The 26,448-nt window shown below is 38.7% G+C and overlaps 1 protein-coding gene and 1 long non-coding RNA gene across 3 annotated transcripts in view; one reads left to right on the forward strand and one right to left on the reverse strand.

Annotated features, from left to right (window-relative positions):
* LOC139964606 (vesicle-fusing ATPase-like) overlaps window positions 1-12,509 on the reverse strand; it is a 57,037-nt gene extending 44,528 nt beyond the window's left edge. The window contains exons 1-6 of one of the 2 annotated variants that reach the window (XM_071966335.1): window positions 12,276-12,509; window positions 10,189-10,283; window positions 8,613-8,709; window positions 7,360-7,399; window positions 5,009-5,087; window positions 2,489-2,576 (exon numbers count right to left, since the gene is read on the reverse strand). In XM_071966335.1, coding sequence (XP_071822436.1) covers window positions 2,489-2,576; window positions 5,009-5,087; window positions 7,360-7,399; window positions 8,613-8,709; window positions 10,189-10,283; window positions 12,276-12,305 — 429 coding nt within the window. In that variant the 5' untranslated portion in view covers window positions 12,306-12,509. Of the gene's footprint in view, window positions 1-2,488; window positions 2,577-5,008; window positions 5,088-7,359; window positions 7,400-8,612; window positions 8,710-10,188; window positions 10,284-12,020; window positions 12,171-12,275 lie in introns of those variants that run through there. The other variant, XM_071966334.1, reaches the window with a different exon arrangement.
* A 118-nt stretch (window positions 12,510-12,627) lies between these two features.
* On the forward strand, window positions 12,628-16,255 carry LOC139964607 (uncharacterized). The gene is made up of 2 exons (XR_011792038.1): window positions 12,628-12,794; window positions 15,092-16,255. It is a non-coding gene; the product is annotated as an uncharacterized lncRNA (long non-coding RNA).
* The last annotated feature ends 10,193 nt before the right edge of the window (window positions 16,256-26,448 follow it).

Here is a 26,448-nt window from a genome sequence, read left to right on the forward strand (position 1 = left end):
AAGATTACAGCACCCACACATCTAGATTGGAGATTAAACCAGAAAGATTACAGGCTTCATTATTCCTGTCCATATTTATATGATAACATTCAACATTAACAATGCATTAACAAACTTTTAAGAGCTGACCATTCTTGACTTGACAAGCTATCAAACAGGTTTTTTAGCTTATATGGTGATAATGGGTATGGTTGTCTGCAAGAAGAGGTATGGGTGTTTAGTCTTCTACAAGAAGAGGTATGGGTGTTTAGTCTTCTACAAGAAGAGGTATGGGTGTTTAGTCTTCTACAAGAAGAGGTATGGGTGTTTAGTCTTCTACAAGAAGAGGTATGGGTGTTTAGTCTTCTACAAGAAGAGGTATGGGTGTTTAGTCTTCTACAAGAAGAGGTATAGGTGTTAAGTCTACTACAAGAAGAGGTATGAGTGTTTAGTCTTCTACAAGAAGAGGTATGGGTGTTTAGTCTTCTACAAGAAGAGGTATGAGTATTTAGTCTTCTACAAGAAGGTATGGGTGTTTAGTCTTCTACAAGAAGAGGTATGGATGTTTTAGTTTTTACAAAAAGAGGTATGCGTGTTTAGTCTTCTACAAGAAGAGGTATGGGTGTTTAGTCTTCTACAAGAAGAGGTATGGGTGTTTTAGTTTTCTACAAGAAGAGGTATGGGTGTTAAGTCTTCTACAAAAAGAGGTATGGGTGTTTAGTCTTCTACAAGAAGAGGTATGGGTGTTTAGTCTTCTACCAGAAGAGGTATGGGTGTTTAGTCGTCTACAAGAGACTCAAGAGGTGCATAAACCAGTCAGTCTCTTGTGTTCCTAATATAGCAACAGACCACAAACACACATGCAACAGCACTAGAGACTCAAGAGGCGCATAAACCAGTCTGTCTCTTGTGTTCCTAATATAGCAACAGACCACAAACACAGAAACAACAGCACTAGAGACTCAAGAGGCACATAAACCAGTCTGTCTCTTGTGTTCCTAATATAGCAACAGACCACAAACACAGAAACAACAGCACTAGAGACTCAAGAGGTGCATAAACCAGTCAGTCTCTTGTGTTCCTAATATAGCAACAGACCACAAACACACATGCAACAGCACTAGAGACTCAAGAGGTGCATAAACCAGTCAGTCTCTTGTGTTCCTAATATAGCAACAGACCACAAACACACATGCAACAGCACTAGAGACTCAAGAGGCGCATAAACCAGTCAGTCTCTTGTGTTCCTAATATAGCAACAGACCACAAACACACATGCAACAGCACTAGAGACTCAAGAGGCGCATAAACCAGTCAGTCTCTTGTGTTCCTAATATAGCAACAGACCACAAACACACATGCAACAGCACTAGAGACTCAAGAGGCGCATAAACCAGTCAGTCTCTTGTGTTCCTAATATAGCAACAGACCACAAACACACATGCAACAGCACTAGAGACTCAAGAGGCGCATAAACCAGTCAGTCTCTTGTGTTCCTAATATAGCAACAGACCACAAACACACATGCAACAGCACTAGAGACTCAAGAGGCGCATAAACCAGTCAGTCTCTTGTGTTCCTAATATAGCAACAGACCACAAACACACATGCAACAGCACTAGAGACTCAAGAGGCGCATAAACCAGTCTGTCTCTTGTGTTCCTAATATAGCAACAGACCACAAACACACATGCAACAGCACTAGAGACTCAAGAGGCGCATAAACCAGTCAGTCTCTTGTGTTCCTAATATAGCAACAGACCACAAACACACATGCAACAGCACTAGAGACTCAAGAGGCGCATAAACCAGTCAGTCTCTTGTGTTCCTAATATAGCAACAGACCACAAACACAGAAACAACAGCACTAGAGACTCAAGAGGCACATAAACCAGTCAGTCTCTTGTGTTCCTAATATAGCAACAGACCACAAACACAGAAACAACAGCACTAGAGACTCAAGAGGTGCATAAACCAGTCAGTCTCTTGTGTTCCTAATATAGCAACAGACCACAAACACAGAAACAACAGCACTAGAGACTCAAGAGGCGCATAAACCAGTCACTAGTCTCTTGTGTTCCTAATATAAAGAGACCTACTGTAGACACCCACACAAGCAACATCCCTAGATGGTCAAGGGACGCACAAACCAGTCAGTAGTCTCTTCTGTTCCTAATATAGCTGCAGCCCACAAACACACAAACAATAGAGATAAGTGGATGACGATTTAAAATATTGTAGATTAACCTAAATAATGATTTCATTCTCTTTAGTTCTCTGGCTAAATCAAAGAACTCCAAATAAAAACAGCACAGTCAGGTTTCATTGTGGATATTATCCCACATCAATTACTGCAGACTTACTACAGTATCCCTGCAATTTTCATATATTTTTGTTTATTTTAAGGTCCAAGCTTAACCGAATACTTCACACACATGGGAAGACATTCAGTGTTCATGCTTGTTTTCTTATTGAGACTGTTATTCTAGAGCACCAGAAGTATATTTACCTGCTGACCCACTGTGAAAGCTTGTCTATTGAACTGTTGATTGAATTCTACAGCCATCTTCTTTGTGTCATAAGATTCTTGAGTGGTGCTGAAGGAAAAGGTCATGGAAAAATACCATGCTTAAAGCTCCACACAATATATCAATATGCTACTAAGAATTCTCTAAACAAATTACTAGACACTTTGAAAATGAACATACTATACTTCACATACTATTACAAAACAAATGAAAATATCTACTCAAAGAGTAGCAGGATACTGTAAATCATCTAATAGCACCATTTTGTGAACTAATATAAGCCAGCAATCTGAGCAAGATATCAAGGAACAACAACAATAACCTAGGAATAACTGAATCTCCCATTAAGTTATAGAATGTGCACTACTGACAGTAGTTTTGATGATGTCTAGGTCACATGTAAAGTTATGAACCTGTGATTGATTATATTTAAATAAAGTATGACTCAGCAGAGAGAGTCTGTGGATGCAACACCTTCGCACCATTTAACCTCATGGGCTCAACATGCAGAAAGGACATAAATAACCTTTCTTTCCCCCCCCCTTCATCTCCCCTTGTTCCCCCTCTGTCAACACCCTTCTCCTAGCTCTCTTCCAACTTTCTTCTCTGCACTTTCCCATCTTTGTCCTCCTGCAGGTAATTCTCCTCCCTCTTACTTAATCTTCTCTTTGTCCTTCCACAGATTATCTCCTAACTCTCCTCTTCCCCCTGTTGGTTTCTTTTCTTTCTTCTCTCGACCCTTTGTCAACTTATCCTTTACATCTATCTCTTTTGTGTTCACCCTGCTCATTAACCTATCTTTATTCTGTGCTTGTATATTGTTTCTTGTAGATTCTTTTACTTGTCATTCAGCCTCTGGAGAAGATTGAAATACCAGAGAACTGTGCAGTTTCAGTTGTGAATCCCTGCACACTGCATGACTGCCTGTCAGGAATATGCTACATGTTCTGTTTTCCAGACTTAAGCTGATGCATGATCAGTTGTAGTCTTAAACCCATGCACACTGCCTGACCATGCACAATTGTCTACTTAACGACACTCAAGTTGCGTCGAGTCATGACTCATGTATTGTGTGGCTGGCCTAAGCCTAGAACCACTTTGAAGCTACACACCAAAGAACAAGTAATCATGATATTTGTTTGGACTTTCATCATATCAGCTTAACAAGGCTCTTGAGTCATCAAATTTGTGGTTTCTTCATAACTAAAACTTTGGGTATCCAGGTTGCAAATACATTTTAATACCTGTTTAATAAGTAAGATAGTACTTTGTTATGTAATGGCATATGATGAGGCCCATACCTGGTTTACAGTAGGTAGGATGATGCTTTTTTATGTTACTGGGATACACTAAGATTACAACTGTATAACAGTAGGATAGTAGTTTGTTATGTAATTGGGATATGATAAGGCCCATACCTGTTTAACATTAGGATAGTACTTTGTTATGCAATTGGGATATGAAAAGTCCCATACCTGTTTAACATTAGGATAGTTCTTTGTTATGCAATTGGCATATGATGAGGCCCATACCTGTTGAACATTAGGATATTACTCTGTATGCAATTGGCATTTGATGAGGCCCATCGCCTGTCTAACATAAGAAGGACTTTGTTATGTTATTGGGATATGATGAGGCCCATTCCCGTTTAAAAATTAGGATAGTACTTTGTTATGCAATTGGGATATGATGAGGCCCAAACCTGTTTAAAAATTAGGATAGTACTTTGTTATGCGATTGGCATATGATGAGGCCCATCACCTGTTTAACATTAGGATAGTACTTTGTTATGCAATTGGGATATGATGAGGCCCATATCTGTTTAATATTAGGATAGAACTTTGTTATGCAATTGGGTTTTGACGAGGCCCATACCTGTTTAACATTAGGATAGTACTTTGTTATGCAATTGGCATATGATGAGGCCCATCACCTGTTTAACATTAGGATAGAACTTTGTTATGCAATTGAAACAGGTTCTGCCAAGGCCCATACCTGATTAACAGTAGGATAGTGGAATGTCAGTTTTTGAGTATGTCTCTGATTTTCAGTTTTCACTAAAATGTGTACATTGTGGTACACAGCTGTTCTGTCTAAATGTCATTCAAAGTGTGTAAAAGATCTGCTTGATCTGCTGAAGCAGGGATTGTTTCAGATTATAACTACAGGATCTTTGGTGCATTTTATAAGCAGATTGACTTTGTGATTGGATATGACTTTATCATCTTAAGTACATGAGTTGGGTTCATAGCTTGCTCAGTTACATATAAGTAAAGTGTGTGTATGTAATAGGCTGTATAGACAACAAATAGTGCAAGATACACAGTAGATGTTAATACGCGGGTTGAACTGTCTGTGAAATTGCTGCGCTAGTGACTGGACATTTCAAAGGTTTAGTCTATGTGCGTGGTCTGTATTCGTTAGTGCAATATGTAGTGTCAGTATTATTACCAAATAACCATCAATAAACTCAGTCTTATAAAACTATGAGAGAAACAGACCTCTTTTTGTTGAGAAAGTCGACTTCCAGAACCAGCACGCCAATGGTTTCAGTCTTTGAGTTGAAATTACATGGAGTTACTAAGGGAAATCAAAATATAGATTATCTTGCAAACCCAAAAATGTAGACAGCAACAACAACTTAAGCATTGATAATCAAAGTATATATAGGGATGGAGAATTATGCCAGGTCCTGATTAATTGTAGACAGAATTCTACCATGTCCTAGTTGACAACATATCAGTTACAGTAACATTAACATTATTAAATACTAAACAGTAATATTTGGATACTGTTGAGCACAATATTTGTCAGGAAGATGCACATGGCTCTATTAAACAGATGTTAACACATAACACATGAGAGCAAACCAGAAATCCAATGTCCGTAATGACTCCTTGCCACATATTCATACGATGAAGTATTGACCATTATTCACTTTAAGCAATCTGCAAGGTCCTTGCATTAATGTGCACACATATCAACTATTCAATGCTTTACTTTAATAAACATAAACTGTGTTTCCAAGGTTTTCAGACTTTGTGGCACACAAATGACATTGATTAAAAATGATAGGATGTATGTAGTCACTTATGTTGAACTTAGTACCAAGTAAAGGGATATTCAAACTTCACATTATAAGTTATCAGGTGTGCAGGAATTTCAAATGATTTTGAACTCCATCAATTCAACATGGCACTAACACAGTACTTACTTTTACACACACTTTATACTTTTGTTTAACAGTTATTGTTCCAATTGGTATTCAGACTGTTTTCAGTTGACCTCAAATGACCTCTGATCTCCACCAATATGTAGTTCAAGCCAGATGAGCTTTTTGAGATTTACAAGGAGTCCTCACTTTGACCAACATTCACCTCTAATGAATCTACACACCACATGCAAAAGTTAATCTAAGCTTTAGTTTTTCAGTTATCATTGGCTTCCCTTCTCTGTTACTCCCAAATGACCTTTGACCTCAAACAACTTCAATAGGGTTCTGGTACTCACTAAAAGTATTCTAAATATCAAATATTAAGTTCAAGAAAACTGCACTGTTTGAGTCATCAATTTACAGGGTTTTCATACTTTGACCTATGTTAACTCACATGACCTTTGACCCTACAAGTTTCAACACATAGAGTTTGTGTTCTAACAAAGATGGATCTACGTACCTAGTTTGAAGTTCATGAAGGTTTTCTCTTGCAATTTCCATCTTTACTTGTGGTTTTCAGTTTGACCTCTGTTGAACACAAATTACTCCTCACCTTCACCAATTTCAATGGGGTTCTTGTACTCACTCAGGTGGCTTTAAATACCAGGTTCTCAAACTTTCAGCAATATTGACCTCAAATGACCTTTGACCTCCATCAAATTTCATTTATGGTTCTTTTATACCAAAAGGTGCATACAAACTAAAGACTTCATTTAAACTTGACCCTTGCAGTTATCATGATTTATACCCTTCACACTTTGACCTCAAGTGACCTTGGACACTGGATATGGGATCCATTTAATTTTTTGACTAGTGAGATATAGCATTCACATTTTGACCTGTTGATGCTTACAGCCTTTGTCCACTAAGAACATTAAGCTTCTTGTAAACAATATAGGGCATTAACATTCTAAGTGGTTAGATGCATCCAATAGCTCTTCCCTTCTTGAGATACCTGAATTTTAATTGGGTTAATCTCAAATGACCTTTTTACTTTCATTACAATTTTTTGTAAATAGTGGCAACAATAAAAGTTCCCATCTTAAGATATCATGCTAACAAGCCAAGGCTTCACTTACATGCACACTCACTCTCCCAAGAGTTAGATGTAACCGTTCTTGTAAACATGCTCTATGCTATAGCAGCAGTGCTAAAGCATTTCCTTCATTCATTCAGTTGCTTAATAGTTTTAAAGCAACGAAGGCATCAAGTGCTTTTCAGTTGGGGCTTTTCTTGCATACTGCATGTATTTCCAAAATAACATTCAAACTTCTGTTACACACATCCCTTTACTTCCAATCTTGGTCTACCAATGCTTTTGCATATACACATTAATGTTTATGGGTATTGCCTCTCCCTTTAGTCACATAATGAGATAAACTTCCATCTGCAAAACTGTTCTTTCAAGCAAATGTTTCACTATTCAAATGGTTATTACATATTAAGTGAACCAAGAGAAAACCTTGCATCCCAGATCAAATTGCTTACCTTGCCAGCTTGTTATATCTTGTCCCCCTCCCCTCTCCTCTCCCACTCTTCCTAACTCCTGCCACTTCCCTCCTCCCTCACACCTTACTGAACCTAACCCAATTCAACCCATCATTTTGTTTGTAGCAATATTCACACTGATTCATTTACCTTCTAACTTCTCGTTGATTGACAGTCTGGCCCATTTTCTCTGGAAAAATGCAACAAGAGAAGATGTGCACATAAATCATAAGTATTTGAAGTATTCTATGGACAAACAATATCAACAATCAAAATTATCCAGTATGGACAAAAGATGGGTTTGAATGGAAATACAGTTTTAATCACCAATGTATTTGTGTGTGCATTAACATTTCTGTTGTTACTGGACATGGTGATACAAATTGAATTCATGGGTTGATTACTTGTGGTATATTCCTAAATAGTAATATCTGTAAGACTACCAGGCACTTGCAATGTATAGGTGAAAGCATACATTTGATCTGAGAGTCATCAACAACAGATATGGGATGGTGCTGTACAGTTTGTACAGTAATGTCGCAATGGTTAGAAAACATTCAAGGTCAAAAGTAACGATGATAACAGTGATTTTGCTCTGTGGTTTAGTGTTTATGTCAAGTGGTTATTATGCTGCTGATACAAGTGCAGTTTTATTGCTTAAAAACACAGTCAATGTATGCATACACAGTGATGATATAGCCTAAAGCACAACTGATTGGGAGACCTATACATACATGCACTCATTCAGTGATGCATATGATTGTTGGAATATTGTTTGGATTAAATGGAGTATGTCTATCATGTCTATCAATTATGTAGTCAGCAAACACTGACTGTAAAGTAACTTTGATTGTGTGTGCATGCTGGGGGGTAATGAAGATGGGAGAGGTGGAAGTGAGAGTAGGTGAATTTGGAAAAGAGTAGCACAAACCAAAATGTTCACAAAGCAGAGGGCTGTGTTTGCAACAGAGAATGGCATCTCATGTCTTTGAACTTTGTTGTATGAATGCCATGACTGTTACCTATAGATGATACGAACTCCAGATTAATGTAGTATAGATTAGAGGAGGGAGTAACAACAGTAACAATATGCTCAATTCCAGTCTCAAAAGCCATTGTCCAATTAACTTTAATATAATTAGTTTAGCCCTTATGCAATGGTTACAAAATAATGTTTTATATCTGGAACCCAAAGTTGTTTCACATCATGTCATCATATTCACATAGCAGTCATTGGTTACATAATTTGGCTCTGTGTGTAGTTTGTAATATCACCAAGACAGATCCAACTCAAGGTGTAAAATGCAAATGAACATGTGAACCAAAAAGTACTTATGTTAAATTATAATTATAAAGTGATATCATGTACATATGTAAATCAAACTAGTGGACTAATTTCTTACCTGTGGCAAGCTAAAACCAATGGTTCCAGGTTTGACCAGATGGTCCACTTCAGTGGTGAATACATAGGACCCAGAGCTGTTCCTCACAAATACATGTCTGAAGATAACAGGACATGAAGAACTCAACTTAAACTACTGTATATTGTTTACTATTCACATGCTGTGGTGATCTCCACCAAACACATCACCACTTTCCCTAGTTACATGTGTCAGTTGATAGAACAAGCCATTAATAAAATGAAACCCCAATCTCAGGTGTTTTATCAGTGCTAGCTTTCTTTGCTTATGAAACTTGCTGATGTGACTTTGTTGGTACAGTACATGTTAAAGAACTTAACGTTCACCAATTCAGATTTTAATATTGACTTTTATTGGAAAGTAGCAACATGTAAATTCAACACCTTGTTATGACATGCTACGGTACAGTATATACTTAAAAAGTCACCAAATATTAACCTCTTGTCTTTTATTTAAAGACAATCATGTATATTTAGTGCTTGCAATTTAGAGTATGACACTGAATTTTAGCAGTTGCTGAGGTTTGTTTGCATTCAGTATCTCTTTACTGCACTGATAGTAATACATTGTTTAAAATTTTAGCAAGGCAAGTTGGATGTCATGTAGTAGTATGGAATACTTTACTCTGTTAAGCTCTTTTAAGTCCATTAGAGCTACCCTAGAGATATTCCCAAGATTGTGAAGCATCCCTGGGATGGCCTCCTCTCCATTTTCTCACACTACATTATGATCCTCACTTAACCCTTTCAGAACAAAACATTCAAACACTGGTGATCTTTTCTTGATGGTGCACATCTAAACAGATTTTACCAGGAATGCTCTCTTCTCCACTTGTGTTTGGCTCATTGGGAAAATTTGTTTAATAACAGCAGTACTTTTATGGGTTTGCTTTAATTCCATCAATTAATGCACTTCAAATAAGATCCCATTATAGTTGTCTCCTTCACAGTCTAAACCCAAGTCTAGTGTTATAATCATAAGTACTACTCTCTCTAACTTTAAGAAGAGCATAAAATCCCACTTAATGACAAAAGCTTTTATATGATCTTATACCATTAAGTTTTTCTTCTGTCATTGTTTTGTATTATTCTGTATTATTTGTATCATTTCTCATTGTCATTTGCGCCATGAACATTCTTTGAGTGGTGTGTGCGCATTATAAGTCTTATTATTATTATTATTAAGTACTCTGAACCTAAGTATAGTGTTATAAATGATAAGACACTAAACCCAAGTCTAGTGTTACAATCATAAGTACTCTGAACCTGAGTCCAGTGTTTAATATGATTATACATTGAACCCAAGTCTAGTGTTATAATCATAACTCATTGTACTCTGAACATGAGTCTAGTGTTATAATAAATACTCTGAAGTCTGAACCCAAGTCTAGTGTTATTATTTTACACTCAACCCAAGTCTAGTGTTATATTTAAGTACTCTGAACCTGAGTCTAGTGTTATGATTAAACTCTGAACCAGACTCTAGTGTCATGATTGTCATCATTATACACTGAAACTGAGCCTCTTAACACTGTTTACAAAAGTCTCTCTATACTTACCTTGTTAATTTATTCTTGTCCTGGGATGATATTATGGCACGGTTAGTGTATGATGAAGTATCACTGGGGCACTTTACCACAGTATGTTCTGTGTGCTGCAGAGAAGACAAGTCACCATGAATCACATAAACAGGGATGTGCCCAGGAATTCCTGAGTGTCGAGTATACTGATCGCCATCCTGGGGGAGGGGTCTAGGGGGGGTGTCCACCTTTGAGAAGTTTTTCAAATTTTGAATATTTTACTATACATTACTATTCAACCTGTTCTCTCATCAGGGAGTTATGGCTATTTATAGAAAAACATGTGTACATACTGTAATGCATAGACATAAAAGGATTTTTTTTAGTGTCAGTCTTTTGTGTATATATGGAAAAAACTCCATAATTTTTCAGCGCCAAAGTCCTAGTTCAAATATCTATTGGTTCAGGAGAAGTGAAATTGTAATCTCGCGTCAACTAAATCAAATTGAACAGTGGAGAACAAAGAGCGACAGTGACATCATCGCGGCGCTTTGTTTTAGGGGCTGCAGGGACACTATCATTAGCAAGCTAATGATACTGTAGCTAGTGATACACTGCACAGTGAGGAAAGTTAATAATATTTCTGAAAGTAAAATAGCCATTTCAATGGAAATTTCCCAGTGAAATTGCAAGTTAGCGATCTTTTGGAGAGTTAAAATGTTCCAGAATTCCCTAACTAGTTCTTCTTCATAATGTTGTTCATATATTTGTTATTTTAGAGATTTCCTTAATCACAGGTGAATGCAAAGTCTGTACACATTCCTGTGTATTGTATCAAGGCCAAGCTTAGAGTGAGACTTGATCGACTTAAGTCAGTGTCAGATTCTAATTTTCTGGCAAGACGAGCCAACATTTCAAGCACTCTACCACAGAAATTAAAATTCATCACAGGGCAAGGCTTAGGGCGATACAAAGACAAAAAATGATATGACTGAAAGGACTGGATCCCATTTGCACTAAAAAATTCCTTTAAGGCTAGTGGCTACTATATAGTATGTCCTGGTAAACATATATGGATTTTCATCAAACCTTTCTTGAGCAGGAATTGGAAAATATTTTAATCAAAGTTTAAAAATATTAAATATCCTGATGTTGACAAGAAGGATGAGAATGTCACCAAATGATAATATGACAGAATAATGCACATAGGAGATTTCAACCTTAATTATAACAACCATAGCCTACAGCAGTCAACTGGCTTAGAGATTCCTTGACACATTTTTATGAGAACATTTAGCAGTCTCAGGTTGCAAACAGGAGTTTCCAATGTTTAAAGTTATTAGTTATTACTGATCAGCAAGGCTCTTGCACTCAATGCTTACTCAGGTTGATCTATGTGCAAAGTATGAAGTTCTTGCAGGCTCTAAATTAAAAGGTGAATGTACACAAAGTATGGCCATTACACTACCTTTACACTTGGAGTTACAATGTTTACAAGTTTTAGACTATGACTGAATTTTGTTCAAATATTCAAACTTTTGAGGAAAGATCTAGGCCCTAGGCTAGCTAAATTGTTCTTAAATATTTAAAATTTCATTACAATAATGGGTAAACTTAATGTCTTGGTTGACCATGTAAGGAAAGAGCAACATGCTATTACATTTTCTTGGAAAGAACAGTAATCTCCTTTAGGCTTAGCCTAAGCTAGTGCACATGATATATCTGTAGGCCAAGGTCTAGGCCTAACTTATTCTGCCGAAATGTGAATTTCATTGCTGTGATTACTGGGGCAGTTTAAAACCCGTTATTCACACATAAACGGTTTGGCAATTTCCTTGAGCGAATTCTGTGATAGAATTCTTCGACCTTACCACAGACATAATTTCACATGACGATGTACAGAAGATTTTCGCGGAACACATTAGACAACACAATCGAACAAGTAAGTAGCCTAGGTCTATGACTAGGTGAGGCCCTACTGTAGGCTATCTCAATACTGAAATACTAGACCAGTATATATGCTGTGCATGGAGAATTTATTAGTTATGTAATGCTGCTAACTTAAAAATGTCGGAGGTGTCTGGTAATGTGGCACAGCCTAACAAAAAACATGTTTGATGACGTACCTCCATAGGCCTAGGCATAGTATTAGTCATTGTATTCCTGGTCGGAACGCCCAAGAAGCAAGAATATGACAACCGGATTCCGTACAAAGTCGTAGTTGTACTATCAAACAAATCCAAGTCTGATCGACCTAATTTAATGTCATAGCCTAATCTTATTCAGCCAATGATGAATGCTAACGCAGTATCACACGTTTTAATTGATCATGAATCCTATCTGTGTCTACATTACAGTAGCAATGCTGATCTATTAATGTACTATATACTATTAGTGATTTGCTGCTCTCATCAGTGGGCTGAGGTTAGTTCCAAGGTGTTTCGACAACACAGCTAGTTGACCTCAACGTCACTTCCGTTTCAGATTCGCTGATCGTATTGTGGAGTTTTGGGATGTGTTGGGGATAGAGATGAAGATGCTAGTTACTTTTAGAGCATTTTTAAAACGAAATGCATAAAATCAAGTCAACAAATGATGGAAAACGAAACATTCAGTGTGCGGTACTAACTGTTTGCATCACTAAGGTAAGCGAAACCCTCAGATCTAGGCCCTAGGTAAAGATGGTACACGAACACTCAGTGCGCTGTACCAGGTGTCTGAATCACTGTGTCTGTGATGTGGTGTCGAAACACCCTGCATGGACTTCCAAGTGTTTGAATCACTGTGTCCTGGTAAGTGAAACCCTCAGAATGCAATACAAAGTTTTGTTGTCGAAACACCCTGAAACTAGCCTCAACTAGCTGTGTTGTCGAAACACCTTGACACTAACCTCAATTAAACCCTCAGAATGCATTACCAAGTATTGCTGTCAAAACACCTTGAAACTAGCCTCAACAAGCTGTGTTGTCGAAACACCTTGACACTAACCTCAGTGAAACCCTCAGAATGCAATACCAAGTTTTGTTGTCAAAACACCTTCAAACTAGCCTCAACTAGCTGCGTTGTCGAAACACCTTGACACTAATCTCTTTGTTGTCGAAACACCTTGAACCTAGTCTCAACTAGCTGCGTTGTCGAAACACCTTGACCAACTAGCTGCGTTGTCGAAACACCCTGAAACTAGCTGCGTTGCCGAAACACCTTGACACTAATCTCTTTGTCTTCGGAACACCCTAAAACTAGCCTAAACTAGATGCGTTGTCGAAACACCTTGACACTAATCTCAGTGAAACCCTCAGAATGCAATACCAAGTTTTGTTGTCAAAACACCTTGAACCTAGCCTGAGCTAGCTCTGTTGTCGAAACACCTTGACACTATAACCTCAATTAAACCCTCAGAATGCATTACCAAGTATTGTTGTCGAAACACCTTGAAACATTCAGTGTGCGGTACTAACTGTTTGCATCACTAAGGTAAGCGAAACCCTCAGATCTAGGCCCTAGGTAAAGATGGTACACGAACACTCAGTGCGCTGTACCAGGTGTCTGAATCACTGTGTCTGTGATGTGGTGTCGAAACACCCTGCATGGACTTCCAAGTGTTTGAATCACTGTGTCCTGGTAAGTGAAACCCTCAGAATGCAATACAAAGTTTTGTTGTCGAAACACCCTGAAACTAGCCTCAACTCGCTGTGTTGTCGAAACACCTTGACACTAACCTCAATTAAACCCTCAGAATGCATTACCAAGTATTGCTGTCGAAACACCTTGAAACTAGCCTCAACAAGCTGTGTTGTCAAAACACCTTGACACTAACCTCAGTGAAACCCTCAGAATGCAATACCAAGTTTTGTTGTCAAAACACCTTCAAACTAGCCTCAACTAGCTGCGTTGTCGAAACACCTTGACACTAATCTCTTTGTTGTCGAAACACCTTGAACCTAGTCTCAACTAGCTGCGTTGTCGAAACACCTTGACCAACTAGCTGCGTTGTCGAAACACCCTGAAACTAGCTGCGTTGCCGAAACACCTTGACACTAATCTCTTTGTCTTCGGAACACCCTAAAACTAGCCTAAACTAGATGCGTTGTCGAAACACCTTGACACTAATCTCAGTGAAACCCTCAGAATGCAATACCAAGTTTTGTTGTCAAAACACCTTGAACCTAGCCTGAGCTAGCTCTGTTGTCGAAACACCTTGACACTATAACCTCAATTAAACCCTCAGAATGCATTACCAAGTATTGTTGTCGAAACACCTTGAAACTATCCTCAACTAGGTGTGTTGTTGAAACACCTTGACACTAACCTCAGCGAAACCCTCAGAATGCAATACAAAGTTTTGTTGTCGAAACACCTTGACACTAGCCTCAACTAGCTGTGTTGTCGAAACACCTTGACACTAACCTCAATTAAACCCTCAGAATGCATTACCAAGTATTGCTGTCAAAACACCTTGAAACTAGCCTCAACAAGCTGTGTTGTTGAAACACCTTGACACTAACCTCAGTGAAACCCTCAGAATGCAATACCAAGTCATCATTCATTCACTTCCCATGCTCCATTAATCCCCATGCTTTATTCCTCACCGTGCCCCATTAATCTACCATACGCAATTCATCTAACACACCATTCACATACCTCCATTCTTTCACCTCCTAACCCCACCCACCTTTTGCCATCCACTGATCTACCAAATATACTTCTAACCATTTAGTCAGTCCAACCTTAATTACAACCTTTACTCACTCTATTGCAATTCAACACACCTAGCCTTTATTTTAGTCTGACATAAGTTTCTAAAAGAAACATGCTCAACTTTTTTCCCATAGACACCAAATAGGGCTAACTTCACCTATTAACCAAATCAAATGTTATAAAAATCTATTATATTTCCACTCTATTCTATTGACACTATTGTTTTTCTCTACTTCTTTTCCAGACGCTTTGTGGAGGTTGATCTGACAGATTCACATACAGAAGGACGGCTAACGTGTGAACATACAGAGAGACAAATGGACCAACAGACAAATAAACAGATGAACAGTAACGATGTTATGTCCCCTCTTCACCAACTTTGTCGGCAGAGAGATAATAAGTGCTTTGCATAAGGACATAACACAGGTGCATTGACCAGGAATCAAACTAGGAACCTCTTGCTGTGCGGCTTTGCTAAAAACTTTTAAAAAGAAAAGTACTAATAACTTTGTGTAGGTTTGAGTTAACTTACTTTCCTTGCTCCAATGCAACCATGCCTGTTCCATGTGAAAGGCATATAAAAACTTCTGTGTACCTGGAAACACTGCATGCAGTGCTTGGTATTCTTGTTCAGAATGGTCAAGCATGAAGAACTTGGGGTTCCAATCAAGGTTTTATCTTTGATGATGTCAAAGGCCTCTGTTATCGCAACAGTCGTTTCATTCTCTGTGATGAATTCAGCCACAGGACTATAACCAACCTTGGTCCTCACAAATACCAAGAACAGGCAGAGCATATTTTGTGGTCATGTAGGTGGCATCAATGAGTACCATGTCTCCATAATGATTTAAAAGCAGTTGTTGCTGGCTGGTCTGATGGATGAACAGGAAAGTAGTGCTTTCTCTGGTGTCATAGCTGTCATCTTCCATGTCATCCCTATCATCTGTTTCTTGTGTTTTGGGCTTTCTATGTGTAAATGAGCGATTGTAACGATAGGCGTATTCTTGTGTGGGCGTACATGTATATAGTGTAGCGTTAGGCTATGGTGCCCTTGTAAGCGACGCATCGCTGTTTAATTACGTAACAGAGGTTTCAAACGTATCGGGCGTGGCGCGCTGTTTGTGGTGCGTGCGTGCATCTGGTGTGAGTGTGTGCGTGTGGTGTGATATAACTTTCTTGTGTATGAAAAGGTTTGGCAGAGCTTATGAATGAGGCGGTGAGTACGGATGGTTGACCGGCCAAGACTTGTGAGCGAGTGAGTACATTTGATTCATATGTAGTGAGCTTGTGACTTGTAAGTAAATTATGCTTTATATTTTATATTTAGTTTGCTCCAGTTGAGTTGTTAATTTATTCAAGTAAACCGTTGCTCCAGTTGAGTTATTAAATTATCCAAGTAAACCGTTAATCTTTTGTTTCTGCATTATCTTTGCAACTTCTCTCCCCTGAGTCGTCATACTTTTGGGAGGGCACGCCAGTATGGAAAACCACTAAATTTACATATGGATCCGCACATCTGAGATAGCTGTTTGTTTTGGCTTGTCTGAGCACTTGCGAAGAAAAAAAACAATCTCAGTTGTCTTCACTTTGCCATGCCTTCACTTTTTCTTCTAGATTGCCTTTACTGGCCTTTACATAATGCCAGCTGTATGTAGTTTCTTATTGTTCTGTTTGTGGGAAAATATCACCTGTCATATTTCAGAGGATTGGAGTCAGGACAAAGCTCATTATAGACAAAATGCTCAAGTGTCTTTCCATAATTCCTTATATAATCTTGTTCCTAACTTCACGATGAATATAGCAAAAGCTGCAATTTTTTTTACAAATGTCACAATGTGACTTGATCCTATACAACACTTCTACCAGCCTAGATCAGTTTCTTGAATATGTGGCATGATGCTTGTTCATATGGGCTATATATACGGAGCCTCTTCTTCCTTCACAATTAGATATTATGCAGCTCTACAAGTGAAAGCATGATGTTGGGTCTGAAGTGGGTACCAGTGAGAATAAAATAAGGGAGGTGCCTCTGTCCATTAGAGAAAATTGTGGTTTTATTAAGCCCCTATACATAATATGGAGAAGCTTTAGTAAGCTTATTTCCAAGTAATGGTTTTTGAGGAAAACCTGGGAGAGGGAACAAGGGCTTCCCCCCCCCCCACCCATCCCCTTTGGGAAATTTGTATTTCTAGTTGTGTATTTGAAAATTTGCTCAAGGTCTGGGAAACTGTGGGACAAGACCTTATAGAGTGCACCTGCCCCCACCCCCAGATTCCTGTCAGTGGGTTTGTTTGTACCTCTTGTGTACCAGATAAAAACTTCACATTGTTAAGTATGTTATGATTCTTGCATTGTATGTGTAACAAAGAAATATAAAATAAATAAGTTTTATCTGCTTGTTAGAAGTTCCTACACTCTTTGTCCTTCCTGAAGCGGGCAATGTTTTTGATCCTTCCAAGTTTGCTGGACTGAGCTGCTGCAATTTTCTTTAGACCTAACATACACACTCCGCCAAGGTTTTCTTGCCAATCAAAAGCAGCTGGTAGTGAGCTTTAACAACATCAGCTCCCAGTTTTCTTGTTTAAAAAGGCGGGCACTGTCTTATGTGTTGTTGAAGAATTTTACACAATTTTTTTTACATTGTTGTATCAAGTTAACTGTAAATTAAGAGACCTTTTTGTACTGGAATTGCACTTCCAAGTGTATGGTGACCAAAGATGAACAAAAAAAATTATATCACACATTCACAGACAAAACTCCTCTGTAAGGAATTTCAGAATATTCATTGATTGATTTGCCAAATTGCCAAATAAAATTTCTATCATGGGATTAGCCTTTTTTTCTATAGCAATTAAGTCACATGCACAAATGATCAAATTCTTCTTGGAAACTGAGTGGCTTAATCTTATCTGTTGGTGGACTTGAACCACCTGCTGAATAAATTCTGCATCACCTGAACAGACTTTTATTATGGCCAAACAAATTACCAAGAAGAAATAAGTTACTTCGATTGACAGTTCACTGGCACCTTGAAATTACTGAAATTAGCTAGGTCTACCAGACTTCTGTAGACCTAACGTAGTGCCTATCTGAACGTATTTATTGTTATTATTAGTTTAGTTTGGTAGAAAAATAAGGATCAGGAGGGGCACTCAATTCCCAAGGACCCTATAGGAGAGAAAAATCTGAAGACATAAACACTCAGACCCGATTACAATGCTTAAAGTGCTTGTCCAAAGCATTCTCAACCCATTCACACTTCTTGCAAGTACAACTTTCTCAGGCAAACTGTTGTAAGTTTTCACAAAACCGTGCAAGCTTACCCACCAATTCCATTACGAGTATCCCTCCTGTCCTGACAATACACAACATACCCCGTCCAGGGGAATTCCACAAGACCGAAGGTCTGCGAGACCGAATTTCCGAGAACCGATGGTCCGTGAGACCGATGGTCTATGGAGCATGCCCCCTACTGTAAATTCTTCATTGGTGGACGTCCCTGCCCCCCCCCCCCTTAAAATCTGAAGAGGTAAGGGAAAACGGGCGATTTAATCCAGTTTAAAACACTTTTTTACATTGTCACATTACAAAAATATTATTTGAAATTCGAGTAGTCTAAAGAATTTTGACTCCTTACAGAAGTAGAACCGAAAACCGCAACATGTTCCCTTGTTATAGCGGATACTGTCATTATTATCCCACTTTACTATGAAATCAGGATTAATTAGGGGTCAACTTTTAACCTCTAGCCTGTAACAGTTGACACAATTTCCTCATAATAAACCAAACGTCTAATTTACTTCCTAAAATGTGTACACTTTGTAGCACAAACACACAGCAGGGGGGTAAGACATTTGAGAGCGGTGGCTTTTGCCCCCTGCAACCCCCTCTGGTTACGCCACTGGTGGAGGCCTAGTATCAATGCAAGCCGCCCCAGCCCCCTTGCGCAAGTCACTGGTATCCATTATGAAAAGAAATGGCTGTAAATTCTTTTAAATTACGCACTTTATCAAGGTAATATTACCGGTAGTAAGATTTGTCTTACCAAGTGCTATTATAGGCCTAGGCCTAGTAGTTTAGGTCTCGCGGGGCCTAGTATTTAGTAATAGTTTCGGTTTTGCGGACCTCGGTCTCAAAGATCTTCGGTGTTGCGGACCTTTTTACTTTCGGTCTCGCGGACCTCGCAGATCCTCAAGAAGAACAGTAAATTCTGCAAAAATTTTACAAATACTTCTAGCATTGGTAAAGACAATCTTCAGCTTATCCCTGTAGTGTAAGTGTACTGTAACTAGGCCTAGGTGTACCTTACTCCTTAGCATGCCTCCTGATATTATTAGAAATGACTTTCCTTCCTTTCAAAACACCTACAAGCACCTCCACTAGAAATATAATCCTTATTCAAATTTATGCCTGCCCCCATCGACCCCCAATTTCGTTTAAACATTGCTGTTCAACAGAGTAATTCACCAACCATTACTAAGCTAACGGTTATGCCGTTAGGTCTACAGTACCTTAGGCTACGTCTTGGGGGCCTAAGCTGTGGCAGCTACAACCTGCAACAAAGCCTGGCTCATATAATTTTCTCAAACGTTAAAAGTTCAAGTCAAGAGCATACATTTAGGTCTAATCTTTACGTCCAGGCTTCAAACCCATGCTGCCCAGTTGCCGTCATCTTCAGGTTAATCTTCAGCCTGAGTAGCCGTCATCAACAACTTGTACAAGTAATTTACACTTTCCATTTCGCGCCATTGCCATAGCAATACTAGAGAGGGCTCTTGAAAACGGAAGTACGTCACAGGTCAACTTCTCTGTTGTCGAAACACCTTGGAACTAACCTCAGCCCTCAAGGACCCCATTCACTTCAGCAAATTAGGTTAATTTGATAATTGTCACCCCTTCAGTCGAATAAATTTGTACCAGTAGCCTAGGTGGAATGAACTTCTGCTTAGGCGTAATAAGATGCTAAGTTAAATACAACTGTCTTTAATGTTAATTCACGGGTGTTACTAAAACGAATGACAATTGCTTTACACATAACGAGTGACAATATGTTGTACACACTAAAAAATTGCGTTGACTAAAACGAATGACAGTAATGACAGCACAGACATTTGCTTCAACCGGATATCACAGTTCAGACTTCGCGGGTATCTAGATCTAGTAAAGTACGGACAAGATAAAAACGCACCGTATAGTAAGCGGAATGGTAAGTCCGATTTTAAAAAGTAAATTTAACGTCATTTTTCCGATATTAATTGTTAGAAACTAACAATACCACAAAATCTTGAAACGGCTTCAGTTATCTTTCTATATAAATCTACAGAGGTAAAAAGCACAGCACTCAAGCGTATTCTCACACAAAAACTTTCCCTGTGGTTTCTATCCGTAAATTACACCAAAACCCTGCAACCACGTAACATGCGATTTCCTCAAATCATTTTTGCGCATGCAGAAAACCAAAAACCGCATTTACTCCACTCCGTTAATCATTCTATCTCTTCTCAACACTGTCCTTCGTTGTCATTCGTTGTCATTCGCTGTCATTCGCTTATGATAATTAATCCTGTACAAAGTCAATTGTCATTCGGTCATTCGCTGTCATTCGTTTTAGTTTGTCCCTAATTCACTGAAACTTGTTTATTTCTTCAGCTAAATACAACATAATTTTAAGTCCAGCCTTCTTCAATGTTGGTTATCTAATTATCTCGGTTGCAACTCACTTTCCAATCTTTCGAGTTTCCAATATGATTGAATTCTCTCAACCGTGAAAAGTAACGTAGGAAATGTAAAAAAAAGGCCCCTTCCAAGACCTACTGAACAGATTATGGTCTTCAGACTTCTTGTATTCAACTTAAGTGAAATTGATTGACCAATTAAGAGCATTTCACAAGTTTTAGCTCAAATTTTATTTTGCTTTAATGAAATTGGAGTTGACCAATAGTAAGATGCATTTTACTTAAAGGTATACTGTAATGGCCCCAAATATGATAGATATTCAAATATGTTCACCTTTGGCCAAAATTCTTAAATTGTTTTTATTACAACCTTTCAGGAAATTTTCCTCACTGGGACATTCAGTCATCTTGTGTGTTCTTTAAAAATGTCTGAAAAAAATGGCCGGAGAGTAAAGAACTTCAGGAACATATTTTTTTGAAAACTTCTAGCAGTTATAGCAAGCTATAATTCGGCCCTATACTGACTTCGAGTGATGGCAGTGACAAATGTGACTTTAGTCTGAGGAAGTAACGCAAATACCCACAAACCGTGCTGACAAAATAGACCTATTGTGCATTTCAGTAGCACAAATTCCAGTATTTGAAGGGTTTCAACAATACGGCACTTTTCATAATTGATTTGTCAACTATCGGATACTTTATGATAACAGTTTTCTTATTTTCTCTCGAGTCAAAAGATCTTTTTGACTTACAAAGGAACATTTTTTCATTTCAAATACAGAAAGGATACCATAACAGGGGCGTGCCGGACCAATATTCACGGCGCAAAAAAAAGAAAAGAAAAAAGTAGGACTAAGGAAAATAAAATGGCAAAAAAATAATCTGGGAAGTATATTTTTCAATAATGATGACGGCAAGTAGGCTAAATGTGACTACTCTGGCATGGTAGGGGTCTTGTTTTCAAGCTCGGGAAGTGCCATTTCCTGCAATCTGAGAGGCATTTTTCAAAATTTTCTCCATTACGCTACTCGCCAACCATGGTGGCGCGTAGCGTAGTTTGACCTACCAAAGGTCCCCCCGATGATTATGATAGATGGCCACACTCTATTGCCGTACCAATCCCAAATAGCTTCCGACGCCCCTGCATAATTATTTTGTATACAATTTTGGATTCTGCATCATTGTCGTTTTTGCGCTTCCACATTAACTGTTTCAAGTCTTTGCCATTGGTGAAGCCAAAAAAGGATTACATAAGAACTACAGCATGAAAGGCCTCCCCGACAGTAGTGAGGGCGGTATTGAAAAATCTAGCATGCATACACTCCGGATGTGTGACCTGCTTAATTCGTACCGCGTAAGATTTTTCGCGTGGGTTATATTCGTAAGGTTGGCATGCAACATACTTTTTTGACAAGTCAAATGAGAACTTTATTTCATAATATATTAAAAAATACTGGTGTTCTTCATACGTCGACCGCCATGCAAGAACTTATTTTTGTTATAGATATATTTTCATATTTGTTTATTTAAAGACATGAACCCTATCAAATAGTGGTACTAACCAAACTTAAGTACATGGACTACTATATAGGGGGTTGACAATTTCTGCATGAAACACAATATATATTTTAACATTCAAAGACATTTAAACTACATAACATTATCAACATTAACTCAATTATATATTAGCAAGTACAATATAATGATCCTTTGATAATTTTTTTCTACCTGTTGAATCTTTTTGCTAACATTGACCAGGGAGTTGTTATGGTAAACTCCCTGCATTAACAAACAGTGTAGACCCTAAAGTTTTAGTAATAGCAACCTTTCTGAGGAATGACCACTGATCTGTACACTACAGATCAGTGGGAATGACAGTCTGCCGTCGCCTGGCCAAGTAAAGAAGTCTTCGGCTTCGAGTACAGCGGTTTTGTATGTTGCCGTGTCAGGCGCGTAGCCAGGAATTTGCCAAGACAAAGTAGAATCATTTTATTTGCTAAGGGCATCTATGGTCAGGCTCAGATCCCTATTGACTGCCTAAGAAAGCCTCTGCGTAGGAGTCGGAACATGCACGATATGCATTTCTGCCAACTGTATGCCAGTACCAATTGCTATAAGTATAGTTTTTTTCCAAATACAATTAGGGATTGGAATAGTCTGCCTTCAGACCTCATTAGTAGTTCCAGTGGTTCTGTGAATCCTGTCACTAATATCAGTACTCGGGTCAGATTTAACTAGTTATTCTCTTGACGTGTGTGTGGTGAGATATTGTCCCTTTTTGCGGATGTGTCACCGTATCGAAGACGAAGACGAAGACGAAGACGAAGGGAGGGGCGAAACTGTAGATTCTGCATTGCAAACTATCAGAGCCGTATATCTCTATATACGGCTCTGCAAACTATCTAAGCATAGCGCCACCATGTTTGGCGCGAAGCGTACAAGAAAAGCTGTAAATGCCTCCCAGATCGCCGGAAATGGCACTTCCCATGCCTTGTTAGTTGCATCTTAGCATTTTCTCTTTTGAAAATACTAGCGATATCATAAAAACCTTAAAAAAAATTGTAAAAAATATGCTCAAGGGGGGGGGGGGGGCGGCTGCCCCCTTCCCCCCCCCCTTGGCTACGCGCCTGTGCCGTGTTGGAAATGTCTATACCCATAATAATAAATACCGATTTTGCGATCCACGTATAGTCATTGTCGACTTTGCAATCAGCGGTCCCCCCCCCCCCCCCCAAAAAAAAAAAAATTGCAAGGTCGGTAAGAGTGGCCCCGTAGTTTTCCCTTTTGGGAAACCAAAAAGGAGAGTTAGGGTGGGGCTTTATCACTTAAGGGGAGGGGGTATAAGACAAAATTAGTTATAATGTTTAATATATGACATCAGCTAAACCTTGTATAAATTCAGTTGACTCGGCTAGTGTGACTTTAGCGCTATTGCTGCATTAGTTAAGGTTAGTCAGCCCTTAAGTTTATATATACTTCGCAAGTTATGTACATATATACTTATTACAGGACACGACTATAGAATATTGGTCACAACTGAACGTGTAGCCTCCAAGATAACAACATACTAATTGGCCAGAAAAGAGGCCTACGTATGCATACATATCCGATATTACCTTTACCACATTCACTTGGATGCTTACCAATAATTCCATATACTGCACGTTGGGCACTCAGAAGTCAGATTTCTGACATAAATACAAATTACAAAAATACTTAGGCCTAATACAAATGCGCACACAAAAACGCACATCACAAACCTAATTGAAAGTTTAATTTAAACGACCGTATGCATTCTTCTTTCTGATAGGCCAGCGTCAAGAAAAAAGTGGGAAAAGAAACTTAGTTTTACTAAATATTGTTATTTATTGCTTACACTTGGTAATAAAAATATATTTTCCCATAGCTATAAAACTGAATTCATCTAGCATGTGGTTTACCGTCGATCCCACCTGTTGGGGGCCGGACACTCATTACTGCCACAGGGGCAAACCCGGTAAAAGGTTAATTTCCTGCACAGCTGTTCGAGTGTTATGACACTTTGGAGCAGGGCATTTTCAACCATACCACGAGAGAGCAACCCGAGGATTGGATATCAGGGACACTCTGTCTGGCCTTTCCGATGTACTTAATTCCAAGAGGTATTTCTTCCAATAAGTGCAATTTATGTTCCATCAACTGACTCTAAATAGTTGACCGTTATAACTCTATAACATTGTTTAGCAAATGACCGTTCCTTATTCCCAATAACTGAAATTTCGTAGAAAAAGTCATCCGATCATTGCATAATCAACCTTGGTCTTCTATTCATGTCACCATATTCTGTTCATCGTACTTTTCTCCCCTAACAATGTGTGAATTTTGTGCTTCGAGCATAGAAATTCAATTGCTGATATCACCAATTTTTGGGTGATATCAGCAAATAATTGCTGATATCATCAAATATTTGACGATATCAGCAATTTAATTGATGATATCATTAAATATTTGATGATATCATCAAATACAGAATAAAAACTAAAACGACTTGCCATACCGTCGACTTCTTCTACTCAATGTGTGAAATCCAAACATCGGCAGTGTTGGGAGTGTCTGTGTCACGGTACTGGTAGCACTGAACGGTTGACTGGTGTATGGTATCTACATGTCAAGTGTTCGCTAAGTTCATCTTTGCTATATGTTTCCAGGTGTTGCATACATCAGAACAGACAGACACGTGTACACATTCGTGCCCACACGGCACAATACGACTTCATACCTTCTTGATACGCCGTTACAATAATTAGTTCCTTCAACCTAGGAGTGGAATGAACATGGGACCAGGGTTGCCAGTTCCTGGCTTTGGCTGTGATGTGCAGCCTTTATACACTGAGGAAAGTACCCTGCATATATTTGAAGCCACTTCGTCAGCATTTTAAGATACTTTGTTTTGTTTGAATTTGGTTGCTCATGCTTATGTGTGGGGCAAGATGTTCAATTATTTGTATGTTGCTATAGCACGCAGGCAACGTAAGTAATTTGAAATTTGAAACAGTGAACGGCTTGAATGTAAGACGGTATATATGTTCTTTTTGCGGTAAAGCTATGACCCGCACGTTAAGACAACCTATGCTATAAAGCGCCTCCCAACACACCATAGTACGATGAACTTTGGTATTATCCACATAGGCTGAGAGCAGGGAGTTTTTATAACAACTCCCTGATGAGAGTACGTCACGTCTTGTCTTGTTGTCTATATACAAACAGCGTCTTGGCGGCAAGGGCATAGGAACCGGGGGGCTGGGGGGCGCCAGCCCCCCCCCAGTGAAAAATGTGGAGGGGCGGAAGTATCATTCCGCCCCCCCGCTTCGCAAGTCAGAAAACCCCTTTTCATTTCCAAATGAGAAAAAAATTCTCATTTGGAGCACCAAATTGCATCTTAGGCCAGGTGAAAATACAAAATTAACTTTACAAAATGGAGTAGGTGTTGAAGTGTGCTATATTGCACCAAATTGCATCTGAGGCCACCTGGAAATGCAAAAAATTCCAAAGGGGAGGGGGCACCCCTCCCCTTAGACCCCTCCCCAGGCCGGCCATCAGTCTTCAGCCCCCGCACTCAAAAGTACCTTCCTACGCCACTGCTTGGCGGTAAGACAGGACAGACACATAGACTGATTTCAATAAGAATACTGGTTTCCATTTCCCTTGTAAATTTTAGTACCAGCAAGAAACTATAGCGTGATTCCTTCTTATTATGTCGATAATATAGTGGAAGTTTCAAGATGATATAGTTGAAATTTGCAGGTAGTTTTAAACGTCGAAATTACGAATATCATTCAGAGAAATAATTTGATTTAGAACTTGATATTCGTAACTTAAGTCGAAGAAGAGTGGAAAATGCTAACAACTTTGAGACGTAGTAGTAGAAAATTTCGGTATAACACGAAAGTTTGAAGAAATAGTCGAAATTTCGAGGGATAAGTCAAAATGTCGGTACTGTGTCCAACTCTCGAGAAGACAGTAACGTTTTGAGGTACACATATTCGATGGAAATACACTTAAGGTGAAATTTCTCAAGTCCCATCTTGACCACCGTAGCTTGTAGAGAGTTGCACGTAAGCCCCAAGTATCATCCATTATGACAGATATATTTACTTGGAACGCCAAAGCTAAATAAACTACTGTATTCTTAGTGTTGGAGGTAATGAGCAATGAGAGCTAAGCAAGGAGAAATTGCAACTTAATCCAATCTGTAAAGTTACTTTCCTATTTGTGTTTGTGATACATGCTTTCAGAATTCTATTGCATAACACTTATATCTAATTTTGAAGAATATGTACCTCCACTGTTTATCTCCTACCTCTCCTCTTCCCCTGTTGCTTTCTTCTCTCCATCCCTTGTCTACTAATCCCCTTACATGTATCTCATTGTGTCACAGTGCTCATTA

The sequence above is a fragment of the Apostichopus japonicus genome, chromosome 23 (genome assembly GCF_037975245.1).
Source record: "Apostichopus japonicus isolate 1M-3 chromosome 23, ASM3797524v1, whole genome shotgun sequence".
Classification (NCBI taxonomy): Eukaryota; Metazoa; Echinodermata; class Holothuroidea; order Aspidochirotida; family Stichopodidae; genus Apostichopus; species Apostichopus japonicus.